This window comes from Rhopalosiphum padi, chromosome 3 (genome assembly GCF_020882245.1).
Source record: "Rhopalosiphum padi isolate XX-2018 chromosome 3, ASM2088224v1, whole genome shotgun sequence".
Lineage (NCBI taxonomy): Eukaryota > Metazoa > Arthropoda > Insecta > Hemiptera > Aphididae > Rhopalosiphum > Rhopalosiphum padi.
The window spans coordinates 52356987-52376811 of record NC_083599.1 but is presented as its reverse complement, the minus strand read 5'-3'; the positions used below and the strand labels follow the sequence as shown (position 1 = coordinate 52376811).

The 19825-nt window shown below is 27.3% G+C and overlaps 2 protein-coding genes across 5 annotated transcripts; one reads left to right on the top strand and one right to left on the bottom strand.

The window, feature by feature from the left end:
- The first annotated feature begins 673 nt into the window (after positions 1-673).
- Positions 674-17121, top strand: LOC132923890 (protein hu-li tai shao). 4 transcript variants are annotated; one of them, XM_060987880.1, is made up of 18 exons: positions 690-1249; positions 7375-7502; positions 7582-7759; positions 7856-8007; positions 8616-8830; positions 8897-9056; positions 9252-9350; positions 9413-9610; positions 10136-10272; positions 10342-10468; positions 11727-11837; positions 11908-12000; positions 12074-12260; positions 12340-12450; positions 12519-12590; positions 14434-14498; positions 14578-14717; positions 14839-17121. In XM_060987880.1, the coding sequence occupies exons 2-17, from the start codon at positions 7401-7403 to the stop codon at positions 14704-14706; spliced, it is 2136 nt and encodes a 711-aa protein (XP_060843863.1). In that variant the 5' UTR covers positions 690-1249; positions 7375-7400; the 3' UTR covers positions 14707-14717; positions 14839-17121. The 4 variants fall into 4 exon arrangements, with proteins under 4 accessions (XP_060843860.1, XP_060843863.1, XP_060843862.1 ...); XM_060987879.1 differs by having other exon boundaries at positions 692-1249; positions 14578-14713; XM_060987877.1 differs by lacking the exons at positions 14434-14498; positions 14578-14717; positions 14839-17121 and adding an exon at positions 13229-13458 and having other exon boundaries at positions 674-1249.
- Positions 17122-18489: 1368 nt separating this feature from the next.
- LOC132923892 (uncharacterized) lies at positions 18490-19825 on the bottom strand. Its single transcript, XM_060987881.1, has 5 exons — positions 19550-19825; positions 19268-19412; positions 18981-19091; positions 18804-18864; positions 18490-18615 (listed from the first exon to the last, which is right to left on the bottom strand). Exons 2-5 carry the CDS (start codon positions 19409-19411, stop codon positions 18554-18556), a joined length of 378 nt encoding a protein of 125 aa, XP_060843864.1. The 5' UTR covers position 19412; positions 19550-19825; the 3' UTR covers positions 18490-18553.

The following is a 19825-nucleotide window of genomic DNA, read 5'->3' as shown; positions in this document are numbered from 1 at the left end:
TGAGACCCGACAGAGAACGTCTCGGAAACGGAAACGGGAATCGCGTGTCGCGTGCATAATGTTTTTTCACGAGTTTTTGCGATCGCAAACGCTGCGAGGTGGTCGCATACGTACACGGCCGTTACGCGCGCGTGTACATTATGTATATCCGCACGCGAGTGCGGCGGCGGACACAACGCGTAGTGTCACAGATCGTGTAAAAAACAATATACATTTTTCATACGATCCGTGCAAGTATTATCGGACGACGCCCGGCCGCTCGGGCGGCGGCGGCGGCGGCGTCGCCGGGCTAACGATAATAATGGTGCTGTGGACGAGAGCGTCACAATAGCGATATTATGTCCGCGGAGGCGTTCCGCCCGTCCACCGAAGGCGATGTGCCGCAGTGTTGCCACACGCGCGTAAAAACGCGGCCGGCCACGATCCGCTGGGACGCCGCCTGGCTCCCACACGCCCGCCGAACGGTTCGGATATCGGAACCGCCGCCGCCGCCGCCGACGACGACGACGACGATCGCAGCTCTCTCCGCCGATCGGCGCACGCACGCACACACGCGACACACGATGGAAACACTCGCGCGCACGCGCGGGCGTATCTCCGGTCGAACGAACGGGCGGCGGCGGCGGCGGCGGATTCCATTTGTTTTTGCGGTTCGTGTTTTGGAGTCATTAACTCGGTCGTCGTCTCGTGCGAGTGCGCGAGTGTAAGTGTGTGTACGAGCGCGCGCGCGTGTGTGTGTGTACTTTACCGTTGCGGAGACCGTCTGTCCGTGTTGGTGTGCGTGTTGGTGTGCGTGCGCGCGCGGTGAGTGTTCGAGAGCGTACGTATTGTGCGTGCGAGTGTGCGTGCGCGCGCGCGTGTGTGTGTGTGTGTGTGTGTGTTGCGCGTACGGCCAGTCGACGCCGCCTCCGACAGTCCGACGTCAGTGTGCCGCCGCCGCAGTAGTAAATCGTTGTCCTTCCCCCCGCGGAACCGCACACTTTGCTTTCGCGATACGTTATTTTGTTCCGGCCGTTTTGTCCGCGCCACTACACCGGCTCCGAACGCTGATGATAATATGTCCTCCTGAGACCGAACCCACGGCATACGACGTACCTATCTAACACGGCGATATTCACCAGCGTCGCGCAACACTTTTCGCGGACAAGCGGCGGTGTGAAGCACAGTCGTCGATCGATCCGGATCTCACCACCTCCCCACCCTCCCCTCAGACACGGGGAAGCGCTGTTCCTGCACGTCGTACCAAACGGTAAGCGCACTGTTCCAATAACAGGAAGTGATAATATGTGATATAATGATAATTAACGTTTTAAGCGGCGAACCGGACGAACGAAACCCGCCCGGAAACGCGTCGTCGGACTAGGCGGCCGGGGGACGGTGGGGCGCGCGCGAATGTCCGCGCCGCCGTCAGCATCCGCGCTCTCTCGGTTCGTCCGTTTTTTTTTTTTTCAATTTAACAATTTAAATTTTTCGTTTTCGCATCCTCCTCCACTCCGACCGTTACCACCGGTCAGTCCACCGGCGTTTGTGAATGTGTGTAAAAAAAAATTCGTTGGCACAGCGTACCTGCGCGTGCGCGCGAAGAATTTTCGGTTTTTTTTTCTCGCAATAATTTTTTGGCCCGGTCCGGCGTCAGCGCGTTGTGTCCGCGCGTCCCCCGCACGTCACGGCTTCTGATTTACGAACACGTTTCTATCTCGTCCTCTTACGGCGGTTTTATAATAATATACGTACTCACCCACAACGGCCGTGGCTGGGTGTGTCCGTACAACTACTAGTTATTATGATCGTATTATAATTTTTTAAACGACTCGCCTGTAAATATTTTACTAAAAAAAAATCTCGACATTCGCGAATATTGTGATGTTCATTGCATCGGTCAACGAGGGTATGTGCATGACTTGATATACTTATACGGGGTTGCATGAAAAATTGATAAATTTAATAACCCATCACGAGCCACTCGGTTGTGTTTAAGGGACCATAAGCTCGTTATTGATTCGTTTAATGTTTAGTGATTAATCATGCAACCCAGAATTACTGTCTTTATTATTATCATTTCGGCAATTCCTGTTTCTGTACAATTGTTATCTGCTGACATCCATCTTACAGTATTCTTGTTTCATCAATTTCTTGTATGCCTATATTATATAATTTTTTTCCTACTCCAAATGTTGTTTTAGGTCGATCCCTGTCTTTTTGACCATCACTTGTACAAGGTTGTTGATCGATCACCCTGCTGACGCTGAAAAAATATTTGTCATCTAGGTTCAGGCGTCGCTGTGTGATCAGTCATCACATGCTGTAACCACTTGTTTGCTTATTGTCTGTTTTATTTATACGAGATATTATGTTAAAAACCGAATAAATTATACATCTTCCTCTTTGTTCTTTTACCTACCTATCATTAAATTATTGCAGTATTTTCTTTTTTACTTTGCATAATTTACTTAGGCAATTACCCTAATTGTTTTAATGTTTAATTACATAAGTGTAAATTAATGGTTATATGGCCGTTAATATTCGCACATAGGTATTACATTATTACATAGATACACATTAAATGTATTATTAATCGCTATTAGTTTAAATAACAATAATATTATCTAATGATGTAGACAATTACCAATAACTCCTTGTACATATTAAAACAATTAAAATACATACACATTTAAAATGGGTACATGCTTTGATTCTTTTTTTTTAATATTAAAATATTCTCTATTCTTTGGTGTGAGAATATACATCAGGAACATTCCTTCTATAAATCTTAATCTATTTGTTGTTTAACAATGAATATAATTGCTGTATGTAGGTATCATAACATTTAGGTACTTATGTATGTAAACGTCATCCTAAACATCTAATTATAATAATATGCTTATTATAACATGCCCATCATTTTTATCTAAATATGTTTAAACATGGTAGGCAGCAGCTAAATAATTAATTACAATAATTATGTAGACATATAGTAGTGTAGTTGATAGGAAGCTTAACATAACACATTTAGATTAGGATATAATGATTAGCTCTATATTTTTTTAAAACTGTTATCGTGTTAACATAAATTTATATTAATTGTATTAAGTAATGGTGTCTGTGTAAAAAAAAAATAAATACCTAATATAGATAAGTATTCAGAATGAAATAAAGATTATGAATAAGTGATTTTAACGTGTACCTAATCATACATATTTTTTTTTAATAATATGAGGTCAAAGTTTATTTAACCATTGGTAGTAAAAATAAAATTTAACTTAATATTACGTACGTAATGTTTTTATTGACTGACTGTCAGTTATTATTTAAAAACTTAGTAAGTGAACAATAATTAAACAATTTATTTGTACATTTCTATTTTTCTACTCTTACTTAATATGTCTATGTTCATTTAATATTATTTTAAATTATTAACCAATGTGTGATTAAAATTGTTTAAAATGTTTATTATGATTAATAACACTAGCCACTAGGACAAAAATTTCTCGAACAAATTATCAATTAATGATAGATATGTAATAACCCGTGTAATAATCAGACTCCATTTAAAAATCTACTTTAAAAGTTTGTTTAAAACATTTATCAACAATAATTAATCTTTATTTAAAAATATTAGTAAGTAATGTGTTATGTATCATATTTTATCCATTGGTCAGTTATGTTTTTATTGCCATGGTTACTAATAACTTATAAAAAATAAAGTATTTTTTGTCTACAGCAAGATTCATGGCTATGTCGTCTGTCATGTTGCTAGAATGGCTACGGTGATTGTGGTATCATTCACTAACCATAATTTACCAGGAAATTTTCAAAGTTAAGACCAACTCAACTTTAAGGCACGACATGACAGACTACATTGCTGTGAACCCGGCTTTATATCCTTAGAAGTATCTGCTATGGAACTACATAGAACCATTACCATTAATATTTTTTATTGATAAAAATATAATTTTTGTCTTCAAAAATCATTAGTTACAATTTAATATTGATAACTATTACCAGAACTAAAGTACTAAATGGGTTAACAATTCTAATTAAAAGAAAAATTGTTATTTAAAAAATTTAATAATTTCTAAAAAGTTTATCATTAAAATATAATAGTATAAACATATATAATTCTAATGTTATAGACACTATATTATCTACTAACTTTATGAATTAACTATATTCTTTAATTTTATATTCACCTACCAACATGTCTTAATATATTAGCATTTTAGGAATGACAATTTTAACATATTTTTTATTATTTTATAGTTTTTACTTGTGAATTAATTAGATATATATATTATTTGAGTAGTTTAGTAACAAGTTGTTTCCTCTTTAGAATTCTAACCAACTTTTATTTAGGGAGGTAGACAATAATAATGAGAATTGTATGATTATACATTATTAAGGTCAAAGTGTAATAATACTAATAATGATATATAGCATGTCCTAATGATCATTTATTTCATTGAACATTATCATTCATTAATATATTATAAAAACAAACACAATAGGTCACTCTCTATTTTATGATTCATCTACTATTTACTAGTTAGTTATTAGTAAAAAACTGAATTTAAAAAAATTAAAATTCTATAATATGACCCGATTTGTGTATTGTCCATTAAATGATAAATAATCTTGGATTTTAAATAAATGTAAGACATATTCTAATAAACCTATTCATTATAGGTTTATGAATGTTGGTATAAACATTTAAATTTATAAAAAATATTATAGAACAAACTAGGTAAACAAATACAGTAGTAACCCTTTACATAAATCCTAAACCAAGACAACAAGACATAATAATTTATGTTAAGTATTGCTGACAAAGTGATAATATTCCTTAGTTTACAACATTAATAAATCTTAATACCTATAATAGCAAACATTTTTTTATTATTTTCAATATAAAAAACATATTATAATTAAATATTTAACTCTGCTAACTGTATTAAATATGTTTTTTTGATTCTGAACGGAGTGATGAATGTATTGATTTTACAATGATGTGTGTGGTTTTTTTTCTTTATTTTTGTGTCTGTCATCACTTTTTGGAGTAGTAATAATGCTTCGATTTTTTACTTCAGCCCCTCTTTGAATAGAAAAATTCATCTAGTTAGTACTTTGGGGGGGGGGGGGGGTCAATAGTAAAAATGTCCAGTAGTTTTCAAAAGCGTCGTTAAAAACCCCGAAAAAATAACGGAAAAACGGGAATTTTTACGCATAACCACTTTTCGACAAAATCGATTTTTTAATTTTGCTGTAACTCAAAAACAAATCATTGTAAATACTTGAAATTTTCACCAAATGTTTATATTATGGTTATCTATTTACGATTAAATTTTCAAAATATTTTTACCTTTTTTAAGCTACTTATAGACAATTGAAATTTTCGACTTTTTAAAGTTTTTTTTCTTAAAATGCCAATAAAAAAAATTTGGCTATCCAAAACATCTTTAAAATTTAATACAAGGTTTATTATAAGTTGTACCTATCGTAGTAAAAAAAAAATCAAAAATCGTTAGTCACAATTTTTGTTTATAACTATTTAAAGTTCAAATGTTTATGAAATATATTAAAATCGAGAAAATTTTCAAGGAATTTTGAAGTTGAAAATTCATAAAATTTTTGTGATTTATACTTAAGGTTCAAAAATCCAATACAAGGTTATCCATAAGTTTTCCTACAAGTATCTGTAAAAAAAAATTCCAGCGTCAATATAGAAAACATTTTATGAGTGTATGAAATTTAATTTTTTACGAAATCGCATAAAATAACGATATATTACAATTTAAATATAGGTAATAATATAATATATCCAACTAATTATCATTGACTGACAAATCATCTCCGATCAGAATCATTTTTCGTATACAATGATACCCGTCATTGCAATCAAATTTAACACATCCATTATGGTGATCAGTGACCTACTCTCCATCTCTGCTATACAGCAGAGCGATACCCACTTGCCCACTTTTTTTTTAATTCTGATAGAATAAATAATATTTTTTTGCTAGATAGTTCATAATTTGGAATTCCTTGATCATCATAAGCCTAAAGATAACCCATTTATAATATACCTACTTATTTTTAAGAATGTATCAGTAGGTACATAGTGTTAAATAAATAGTATTGGATACATTGTAATTTATTCAATTGTTTATATAAAAACTAAATTTAATTTTAATCCATCCATTGCATAACATATATATATATTATATAATGTAATTCACTAAGCATATTCACCTTTTTTCTTCTTCAATAACGCCAATTATTCTAAATCTTGAGATTTTTTTATTATTTAAGGAGTGTTTTATAGGGATACAAACTTCCGCTTTTCAAATGACAATCCCATTTTAAATAGTTAATTATTTAGCAGATAATTTTTTTTTTAAATGTTAACGTTTCAAAATCAAAACTGGAACTAGTAGTTCACAAATTATTGAACCAATATATTATGTATTGAGAATAATGGGTTTAGAAGATATGACATCTCTGGCAATTAGAATATTTTAGTAGTTTATAATTTATATTAATCCTATTTTATATTTTTGTAGAACTATTATTCTTATTAAAAATATTTTAATAACATAGATATTCATTCAATTTTTGAAGTGGATTCATCAATATTTTCCTCATAGAATACTCGGTAGTACGAACAATTTCAATTATTTGATAATATAATCATTAAGTATATTTAAAAATTCTATGAATAAAAATTTAAGTATTATTAAATTGATAATTGGGGAACATGATTGGTGAATCACTTTGCATTTATTTTTTTTTTTAAATATTCTAAAACATTGTGAATCCTACCTTAACAACTCATCTTAATATTGAACATTTTTATAGCTAGATTTTAATCATTTTTATCGTAATAATTATCTAAGTATATTTTCTTACAATTACATTTTATAATATTATATTTTTCACCTTATTATAAGTACCTTGATAGTGTTTTTTATCTATCATAGAAATTGGCCATCTCATTTGGTAACTGATTTTGTTTTTAATAATAATACATAAGTGTATCATTTTTGTTGATATATTTTGATATTATTCATTCTTTCATTTACCTCCGTATCTCCTCTAAAAAGTATACACAATTTTGGTGATCTATAAAGTTTAGTATTTAAAGGTTTTACTGTTATTAAAATTAGTATAAGATACTAGAGTCAGTTTAGTTATATATCTTTTTACATTTAAAATAGTTTAATAAATAAAATCACTATAAAACTGTATGTATTTTTATACATGTACACTATTATAATATATAAATGATTAATTATAATAAAATATAAAAATAATTAAGGATTAATTTCAATTATGTTTGAATATAATTATACTCATTACCTATATCTTTTGTTTTAATAGGTTAAGTAATTTTTAAAACTAAAAATATGGCTGACGTAGAAGCTGAACCACCACAAAGCAATGGTTATGCAATTGCCAATGATGATGATGATGAACGTGGAAAAATGAGACCAGCAGATATTGATGCCGTAAGTAAAAACAAAAAATATTGTCAGTTTAATTAAAATTATGTTAAATATTTAATGTATGATTGTTTGTTTAATATAGGATGTAAGAGAAATGGAACGGCGGAAAAGAGTAGAAATGATTATGAATTCTCGTTTGTTCCGCGAAGAACTAGAAAGAATAATTGAAGTTCAAATGAAAGATGGTGGTTCTGTTCCTGCTGGACTTTTACAACAAATTTCAGAAATGATGGGAGGGCGTCAATCAGGAGGTTCTAAATGTTAGTATGCTGCATATTTTATTAAAAAAAAAAAATTTCCACAAAAAACTAATAGGTATTATTGTTGCTTATACTAAAATTTAATTATGGTTGTAGCTTCAAATTGCGTGGTTCCAATTAATGATATTCGTGGAGTAGAAAGCATGGGATATGCCAAAGGTGAAAAAATTATCAGATGTAAATTAGCAGCAGTATTCAGATTAATGGATTTATATGGCTGGACCCAAGGAATCTATAACCAAGTTTCTGTAATTATAAGTTTTTTTACTATTGCTATTTAAATTTAGTAACTTTTAATTAAGAAGGCATTATACCCACATGTGTTGTCTCTGTCTTACTAACATATATCATAGCAAATTTGCATTCAGCAGAACATATTTTGTGATATTAACTTTAATATTAAAGTTAATTTACTTATCATCAAATTTAAAGATAGAATATTATTTAAAAATGCCATATGCTTTTATTGATATTATGATTTTAAAGTGAGTTATAGCTATGTAAAATATTCATAATAACTCATTATAAAACCATAATATCAATAAAAGCATATGACATTTTCTAAATAATATTCTTACCTTTAAATTTGATAATAGGTAAAGTACTCTAATACTAAAGCTAACATCACAAAATGTGTTTGTCTGAACACAAATTTGGTATGATGTACATTAGTAAGACAAAGAAAATACATGCAGGTATAGCGTCCTCTTGAATCATAATTGAAGTAACAAAAAGGAATTAAATTAAATATTTTTATATTAAAAAATTTGAATAAATTTTATTTAGGTTTAAAAAAATATATATTCCTTTTTAGCTATTTATTATTGCATTTAAAATAATAATAATTTATTTTTAGGCTCGATTAAATCAAGAAGAAGAACATTTTTTAGTTAGCCCATATGGTTTATTATGTAATGAAGTGACAGCTTCTAGTTTAATTAAAGTGGACATGCAAGGAAATGTTATGGAACCTGGGACTACTAATTATGGAGTAAACATAACAGCATTTCAACTTCATGCTGCTATTTATGCAGCAAGGCCTGATTTGAAAGCTATCATCGATGTACAAGTGTATGTTACTGTTTTGTATTATTGATAAATTCCATAAAATAATTTCTAATTAATTATTATTTGCAGAGGACCTGTTTTGGCTGTATCATCATTACGTTGTGGCTTATTGCACATAAGTAAAGAAAGTGCATTGATTGGAGATGTCTCACATTATGCATATCCAGGATCAACTGCAGATCCAGATGAAAAAGACAAAATTGCAAGAAGCTTAGGACCTATTAACAAGGTATTAGAAGCTTGAAATTTTATTTTTATTGTATCTATCCATATTTTTATATTTACACAACTATGTTTTTACTTTTGTTTGCATTATTATTTATTACCAAAAAGTTCTTTATTTAATAGGCTTGTGAAGTTAACTGTAAATTTACAATGTTAACATATGAAATTTGTTTCTTTAAATTCAATATTTGTTGTTTAGGTTATATTTTTTACTAACCATGGTGCAGTTTGTTGTGGTGAATCAATAGAAGAAGCATTTTACAATGCGTATAATATTGTTACAGCTTGTGAAACACAGGTATATTTAATAGCTAAGTTAGGTATTTTATTATTATTTTTAAATTCCTTGTTCTATTTCAGCTTAAAGTATTACCTGTGGGATTAGATAACATTATGACAATGACTGACGAACAGTGCAAATTCATTTACGATGCTGCCAGGACTCCACCAGAAGGTACATTACCTTCTCCATTACCTGCAGGAGGAGCTGTTGCAGATAAACGCTGGAGAGTTGGAGGTCTCCAATTTGAAGCACTTATGAGAATGCTAGACAATGCAGTATGTCCTCAAATAAATAATTAAACCTTATTAAATTATGATTAAGTTCTATATTGAGGTTGATGAACTCATGGCACTTACTTATCTAGATCGAAGTCGCTTGACTAACTATGTTTTCTATCCAAAATTGTTTTAGGAATGATGTTTTTGTATTATTTTGATGTGGTTTGACTTATAGTTCAAATACAAATATAACTACACCAAATTCAATCTCAAATAATATTTGATCAAAATATAAGAATTGTCAAATTTTTAAATTTTTAATTTTGAAACAATGAAGTAATGTTTTTCTATTGTTGTTTCTCTTAAATTTTGACTTATTATTATTTTAATATTTGGCCATAACTGACAATCGAGATTTCAAAGAGTAATAATCAAATTTAATTTGTAGTGTTAAAATTTTGACTAGTAAAATTATATAAAAGTTAGATACACAGAATATAATGCCTGGATAATGAATTATTGTAAATCCATTTTTGTTCATAAGATATGTATAGTTTTATTAATTTCAAATTTATTTCTTAGGGATTCCGCACTGGTTATATATATCGGCAACCACTTATCAAAGGTGAACCTCCCCGTCCTCGTAATGATGTCGAGGTACCACCAGCAGTTTCTTCTCTTGGATATTTATTAGAAGAAGAAGAGCTATATAAAAATGGGCAAGTTAAATTTTGTATTTATTTGCAGTATATAATAATATAATATTGTAATTTATTTATTTTAATTAGGCAATGGAAAAAATATTATGATGGCCGCAAATCAACTGATAGAACCAAATGGTTAAATTCGCCAAATGTGTACCAAAAAGTGGAAGTTCTTGAAACTGGAACATCAGATCCTAAAAAAATCACTAAGGTAGACATCAAAAATTAATTTTTATGAGTTCGGTTAACCGCGATTTTATTGAATAATATTTTATTTGATTTTGATCATTATAATTTACGAAATTAATCCAAAGTAATATTTTACTTATTATTTATACATTTATTTATATTATTTTAATGTCAAATGTTAACACTTCGAACAAAAGTAGTGTTGTGTCTTAACATTTTTATATTGTTATTAGACTAAGTAAGAGAGTATATTTTATTATTTTTGTCTTTATAACTATATAACTATATATTACTACACTTAAATTTTGGGCTTATCAAAAGTTAATAACACTTAGTTTAAGTGCTTTAACAAATTCTGTAATCATTTTCGCTTTTGCTATTTATTTATACTATTGTAATTGAATAATAGAAATATATTTATATAATTTTGAATATGTAAAATCAAATTATTTAATTATGCCAATAAACTGAACATTTATTTATGTTTCAAGATTTAATAGTTTGGGTTTTTCATATGGTATTTATTAAGAATAGATTATAAATTAAACTGTACCTTATATTGTTAATAAGATTATCTATTGTGTTACACACACCAAAGCATTCTTGTTGAAAAAAAAATAAAAAATATGTTTTAGTTTACAAGATATGTATTGTTTAATATCAATAGTAATTCATTAGCAGTTTTTTTTTTTTTTTTTTTTTATCTAATTTTGTTTTTTCTTCGTCTCTGATGTACTTATAAACTAACTCAAAATTTCAATTGAACATCGGATTATGTTGTATTGAAATTGTCGTGTAAAATTTTTGTAGTAGTCATTATTAATTATAAAATATTTTCTTTTCTCTTCTGATTCATGATAGTATGGTATTATATAGGTATCAGAGTAAATGTAATTGTGTATATCATTCAATATGCTTATACATAATATATAACCATCGATAAATTACTGTCTTGTATTATTTAAATTAATAATTGAATGAGTAAATAGTAACTTAAAAATAAATTAATGCTTGAATTAAATTGTGTTTTTCATGCATACCTCTGAAAAATAATATACTGCTTTACACCTTAACTTAGTTTCTGTAACAATTTGTATGCAAATTATTTTATTTTAGGAGAATAATTACAATCCATTTGATTTTGTTTGAAATATAATAACATTTATTTACAAATAATACATGTCTAAAATAAATATTATCAATAATAATAATAATAATAATACTTAAAACTAATGTTAATTGTAATACTTAAATTTTAAAAAATAGTAATAATTTTTTAGTGGGTATCTGAAGCTTCTCCAAATTCAAGTACGCCTTTTAAAATTGAAGGACCTCTACAATTTGTTCCAAAAAATACTAATCCAAAAGAATTCAAAAAACTACAGCAACAAGTAAATATAATTATTTTATTTGTATAAATAAATAAATCTTACTTATTACAACTTTTTTTTAAATCTCAAGATTAAAGAAAACCGAAGAGCTGATAAAATTACTTCAGGGCCCCAGTCCCAAATTTTAGATGGTGTTTCTTGGGAGGAAGCAAAAAAATTACAAGTATTGATTAAATTGAATATACATTAAGTAAAATTAAATTAAATACTTGTAACTAATATTGTTTATAATTTAGGATGCTAATTTAAACACAAACAGTGATCAAGTTATTTTGGTTGGTGCTGCATCCAAAGGAATAATACAACGTAATTTTCAACATAATGCAACTGTTTATAAAACACCTTATGCAAAGAATCCATTTGATGCTGTCACCGATGAAGAAATAGAATATTATAAAAATGCAGTTGAAAGGAGTACAATTGGTTAATATTTTATTTAATTGGATATGTTGTAGTGTATAAATTAATATGTTATTTATTTATATTTTTTTATAACTCATAGATAAGGATCAAATAATGGATATTAAAGAACAAATGGATAGTGTTCACTTATCACCAGCAAGACAAACTGAAGCATTTATTATTAGTGAAACTGAAGATGATAGTAGAGCAGGTAATATAAAAATAAAAAATAAATATAATTCAAAATATCAATCCATTTTGTTGAAAATAATTTTTCAGAAGCCAGAGTGTTGCAAGTAGAAAGAAAATCGGTGCTGAAACCTGACCAAGCTGAATTTGTTCTAAGTGAAGGTATATTAATTAATTTTACAACATAATTAGATAATTATTATTAAAAATTATTAAGTTTATATTAGCTTAATATTTAGCTTCACAATAGAATATCCAGTAAAAAGTAATCCACTTTACAAAAATGGCTTTAAAAATGATAGATGGGTTTAGTTAATAGATTTTTTTTCTTATGTATTCCAAATTTTTCATTTTTAATTGTCACTTCGTCAGATTTATAAATCACCTTTTACAAATGATTATGATATTGTGCAATAATTGACCATATGTAAGTGTGTTTCTTTCGCTATCTATATTTATCAAATTTGTTACTAAACACTTCTATAATCTCATTTATTTGAAATTATTTAAGTGTTTTAATATGTTTGAAATAATGTATTAAAACAAACAATTATATATTAAGTTTATTTACTAAAAAAGTTTTTAGTACTCAGTATGTAGGCTATCTTACTTTGGACATATTTTATCAGATATTTTTATGTAGCATAGAAGTTTATGATAATGAATAATATTTTTCAAACTACTAAACCAAAATGATATAAAATATTATCAAAACTAATTTTTATTATTTTCAAAATATATGTGCTACTTGTTAGTTTATGTATTAAGTTTTAATTTCAATTTATGTATTCAATAATTAGTACAAGACAAGTATGACATAAGTAATTGTACAGAAACTTCTATTAAACCTATGTGGATTACATTACCATCTACTGCTAATAAGATAAACGTTCAAGAAATTTGTGAAAAAAGTGCAAATAATGAACACTTTACAAGTAAATGCAAATTAAATTCCTCTGTGTCAAATTCTTATAAATGTTTGGATATTGATATGATACTAATATTTGATAATTGATATTGTTAAATTAAAATAACTGCATTTTGGAAACCTGTTGTGATTTTCCACTTATTTTAATTAATGTTATTGAATCATGAATAATCAGTTTTAAAATTAATTTTTTCCTTTGAATTTACTAGTATGTATTTATAAAAAAAACTCGTAATATTTTATTGTTAATTTAAATCTTATAGTTTTTTTTATTATTATTATAATTTTAAATTAATTATTTTTATGTAATTTTTATATTAATCAATTTTTTGGTAATTGAAATTTTCTTTTATAATTATTTAATATACTTTGTAGATAAGAACAATTTGACAATTTGGATATTAAAATTAGTTAATTTTATCATATTGTATTTTTGTTTCATATTTTATAAAAGCAATAAATAATCATTAAACAAAAAATAATATTAGGTTTACAGTGTAATCAATAAGATAATTATCATACATAATGTATTTTGACTTGATTAATATTAGTTATTGAAGTTTTAATCAAGATTGAAATACTCTGCCAGATGATCCTGTAGTTTGGTTATACATCTGATGTTTGATTAAGTCATTTGCAGAATTTGGATACAGAAAGGTTGTCTTTTGATCTTATTAAGCTATTCTTATTTCTTGCAAGTATGTTCTATAGCAGTCATTTTTAGATTACTTTGTATTTCTTTGGCATATTGTAGGAGAAAATTATATTTTTTGTTTACAGAATTTTAGTGTTATAACTTGTATGGTTTTTGTTATAATATACGCAATGCATAATATTGTACTTAAAAAAGCAAGGCACCTACTAAACTCAAAAATTAGAAACCAAAATTACTTAAATGTGAAAAAAATCAATTTGCATGCTAATGTTGCAGTCAGGAAAGTCGTACCAAACATCTTTATTTTATGTATTTCCTCTGATTGTTACCATTAGTAATTAAATAAATATAACATTCTATGTGAATTACTAAAAATAAGTTAGGAAATGTTTTCTGTTGAATTATGATTATATAATTTATAGGAGAAAATACATACAATGGAGACCAATCAGATGCTCATCAAAGCACATTTTCAAGTAGTAAAGAGGTAATATAAATATTTTCATTTTATTTCTGTGAAAAAAATATCAAAGAAATAACAACAATTTTGTTCAAATATATTACAGGGGTCACCCACTAAAGAAATGTCCACCGAGGATTCTTCACACAAGGACAAGAAAAAGAAGAAGAAGGGAATTAGAACACCATCGTTCCTTAAAAAGAAGAAAGAAAAGAAGAAGAGTATTCCAGCTTAATAACTATGTAGGCATGTTGTTTGTAGTATATAATTTACATTAGCATTAAGGCACTTACAATATAAGGTTTTGAATGAATTTAAGTTATAAATATGTTTTATAAATCAAATTTAATTTAATTTTCTATTTTAGAATACGCAGACAAACGCTTTGGCAAACACAGCTTTGGTCAACCAGCACTACAAATAGTCTGTAGCTCATTTAGTCATTCAATCATCTTTTAATCATTTTGGACTCGACAGACTAAACCATTACAATTTTGACACCAGTGTCTATTCATTTTCGTTAAGTTAATAGATATTTATTTAATCAAGTGCATTAGATTGATGCAATTAGTAACTAGTAAATAAGATTAATCCTATTTATTTTTAATGTCATACATAGATTTGGCCCTATTCAACAAATTAATCTATTATTACGATAAATATATTTTTATTTATTTTTTTTTTTCGCTTTTGAAATTATTGTTACCAAATTTGAAACTTTTTTTACATTTATTTCTATATTTATAAAAAAAAAATATAGATAAGCTTGAGAGTAATATGATAATATTCTGGAAATACAATGTACCAATAACACAATGACATGTATTCAATTTTAATTTCAAGCCACATACACTACGTCCTGTAACTAAAATTGTATTTTTAACATCTTAAACCGTGTATTTTTTTTTCTTTTAAGTATAATAGGTCTTCAGTATTAATGTATGTCCAATTTATGAATGACTGTGGGAACAGATTACTGAGTTATTATTAGTTAATATGTTACATAAAATTGTAATACAATTTTGATCAGTTAATTTTAAAATTAATAATTAAATTACGGGTCTAACTAAGATCAATAGGTGTCAAATTCGACAAAAAAAAAAAAATCAGTTCTTTTTTTAAGTGAGTATGTATTTGAATGCTATATACATATTTCCTAAAAGCATATTATCGTAATTATTGCATCTTGTACTTTTTGTACATTTCTAACCACAACATTTTTAAATATTTATCATTCTCTTCAGCTTAAAAAATTCTAAAATGTATGGTTTTTTTTTTACTAGAATTGTTATTTAAAAGATAAACTATGCATTTAAATTTATTTTTGTAACGTGGCTGCTAATACGGTATCTGAAACTCGTATATATATAAATAAATAATTATTTGTTTGTGATAAAATATATATATATATATATATTAAAACTACTTTATACCGTTCATGTGATCATGAAATTTACGTTGTGCATAAAATAAACTAAGAAAAATGTTGGTGCGAGTAGATTAGACAATATTATGCACTTAAATTTAGTTTTATCTTATCAAATTGTCTGTTGCCATTCATCCTTGTCTGTTTGTATCCAAATTGTACTCTAAAAGGGTAATACTAAATCATATATATTTATATGAACATTCAGACCATCTATTTAATTTATTGTAATGTACATCACTTAGATTGTAATTTTATGACCATTGGCATCAATTGCCATTTTTTATGTTTGTAGACATTTATTTGCTATTATTTTTAAATAACAGCCAAATTGTAAAAACTGCCCTAATTAACAAATTATAATCGTGAGAAATTAATTATACTTTTTTATACCTATTTATTTGTTATAAAGATTTTTAATTATTATTTTTATTTACAAAATATATAAATATATATTCTCGGTAGTGTTATGTAAAAATCATATTAATCATAGATATATTAAAATGTTATTTATAACGTTTATTTCATTATCTGTTTCAATAAAAAGGTCTTTGAATAATTACAATCGGAATATACATTTATATATTTATATACACTCGTGTAAATGCCACATAAAATATTTTATTTTATTATTTTCGTTACTTTTTTGCACAAAAATTAAAATCATAAACATTTGTCTGTAATAATTGTTTTGTGAGGCTTAGAGAATTTTGTAACTATAAAATATTTATTTAATATTTAAAGAATGTATTACGATTGTGTTAAAATGTGCAGCAAATCTATTGATAAATGAACTAGGTAGCTTAAACTTTCTATGTTGTGAACATTTATAAATGTATACAATAAAATTTTTATGTCTATGCCTGCCACAAACGCCTGATGTGTATCTATCGCAATAACACAATTAGCCAAGTTTGTTTTATATTTTTTATTTTTATTTCCTTTGCATATTGATTTCACGATAATTATTAAATCTCCATACTTTAATTGATTTTATTTATAATTATCGCTTTATTGTCAATATTCATAACATTTGTAACACAAATTCATCATATTAATTTTAAGCTTTAAAAAAATTTTGTTTAATTTAAAGAATTTTATATAATTATTATAAATATTTATTTTGTTTTTGTGTTCCTTTTTTGGTTTTTATTTTGATTTCAAATTTTTAAAATATTTTCGAAACCTAAGCTGTATCATCAATATATTGCTTTGTATCAGTAATTGTTGTTATATATTTTTTTTTTTTTTTTTTAATACTATTAATAGTACTTGAACATAATAAGTTTATCCTTTCCTGTACCAATACATAAAACCTTTTGTAAAAGACCAACCAAACATCAGTTTATAAATGTTTATTGCCATCATATAATACAGTCAAGTTATTAACTCTATCCTGTATGTGGTTAAAAATATGACCTATATTTTTTGTGTTTTTTACATTTAATGTAACTTATATAAAGGTTTTGGAATATTTGTTAAGCAATTTGAATTGAATTAATTTATTCCACCCCTGCTTATTAATTATTATTAACAAGCCAAAATAAGAAAACACTCAGAGTTACCAATTAAGGTAAAAGATATGCTTTGTAATACAAAAAAACTGTTCTGCTGTACGAGTTGGTAAAAATATAATATTGGATTACTTAATACTCAAACATGGCAATCGACTTTAACATTTTCTCCAACAAAACAGCTTCAGACTTTTAACGTCAGGAGTAAAGGTATCGATTTGCATCGGTTGAGGGCTGATAGCTAGATCCCCAATTACCATTATTCATATGTATATTTTTTTTATTCATTCATTCATTCGAAAAAAAACAGGGTATGTGATGGGACACGGTATTACACCGATTGATAACTGATAAGTTATCGAAAAACTGTTAACTCGCAAATATGGTAATCGACTTTTATCACATTCTTAGTGACCAATTTTTAGACACCCAATCACCTTTCTCTACCGAATTTCCTGTGAAATGATTTTCACTCAACTATCTCGAATGCGGCTTCTACACACCGGAATCGAGTTTATACACTACAAATAACACATTATATGGACTATAATTTTGTGTAGACACATTTGTACATAATACAAGTTATTATTAAGATTTAAGATTAATGGCCGATTTCTTTAATCATATTTTATATCCAATGAAAGCTTTTTGATGGTATCTTCAAATATTAAATTATACAATTCACAATTGATATGAATATTAATTGTATAATTACCTCTATCTTTGTAATTAATTAAATACTAAATATCTTAAATTTATAATGTCTACTTTAATAAAAAACCTAAAAACTAAAAAGTGACTATTTATAGTATATTAGTCATTTTAAATTTAAGTATTTACTATTTAGTATACAATGATGTATAATTGAATCTATATTTAACCCACTCAAAATAGTGACCCACTCAACACCTAATGCACAGCAAAACAATACACTCGTCTACCACTTTTTTTGTAATTTGCCAGATGTTACTTATCAAAACTAATAAATAAAATTTGTGGATTTAAAAATGTTAAATAACCCAGATAAATCACTAACGTAGACCACCTATTGGTGTGATTTTTTTTTAGATTATCAAGGTTTTTGTGTAAGTTTGTTTATTAATATATTATACAATTAAACAATGTATTTTACCAATTACATGTTATGTACTCTTATATGACTGTATACATTTTCCCCATATCTTTTCATTTTCTTCCTTAAGTTCTGAAAAAAATGAATAAGAAATTATAATATCTATATTCTATGTATGTTTCAAATTTAAAAATATATCCTTTATAGCAAAATTTAAATACTTACTGAAAACAAAATTAATGCTATTATTAGGTGTAATAAGAGCAATAATAAATACCTAGTATAAAAATATGTAATTAATAGTAATGTTAGTAACTTACTTCTTAAGTTTTCTTCTTGAAGACTCTTGAAATAACGTTCTATGTTTGAGTTTGAAAAGTCCTATAAAGGAATACGTAAGAATAATATAAGAAAACTAATTAGATAGTCACTAATGTTATAAAACAAATTAATAATACATAAAAAATATTATTAATTATAAATATAAAAAAACAAACCGAATTTGAATTTTTTATACTGCATTTTGAAGACATAGATTCAGATAGTTGTTGAATGGCCATTCCTCTGCCTCCACATTTATTTCTTTGTGGTTCAGATATTATTTTTGACTATTCAATCAATCATAAAAAATAAGATTATTATTTTAAAATCAATAAAACATTAAATTATACAATAGTTACACAAATCTTAATCTTTTATTTTAAAATTATATTAATAGGTAGTTTTATTTGTTTTATTTTTTTTTTACTGTAAATAAATACTAATTTGTATTTTGTGCATTTACATTTGAAATCGGTGAACAACCAGACGCTACAGAATCGTTCTTTCGGCCAGAATCATTGTTTGGTCGATGTTGGGAATGATATATTGATATTTCATTACCTCTTAACTTGGTAGTATGAGCATTTTTATTTATATTTGACGACATTCTAAAAAAAAAAACTATTTTATTATAATATAATAATATTATAATTTTATTATCTATAATATTTTGATAGATTTAAACAAATTATAAACAGTTTATTTTATATTAAAATTAATATCTATATACAAAGTACATACTCACCTATTTGACCAATTATTATAACAAAATATGTTATATTAAATTACCTATAACCAATTGTAAACAAAATATAAAATCAAAAACGAAACAATAATGCCTAAATTAGTTTGAAAAATTCATAATCAAAATGTTTAAATTTATTTAACGTAGATATTTTATCGATTCTATAATAATAATTAAGTCGGAGGTTTGAATAAATCACAAACAATATTCAATTAAAAAATAAATATTAAAAAAACCACAGAAATTACTATGAATTTATGATAGGTACCTACCTGT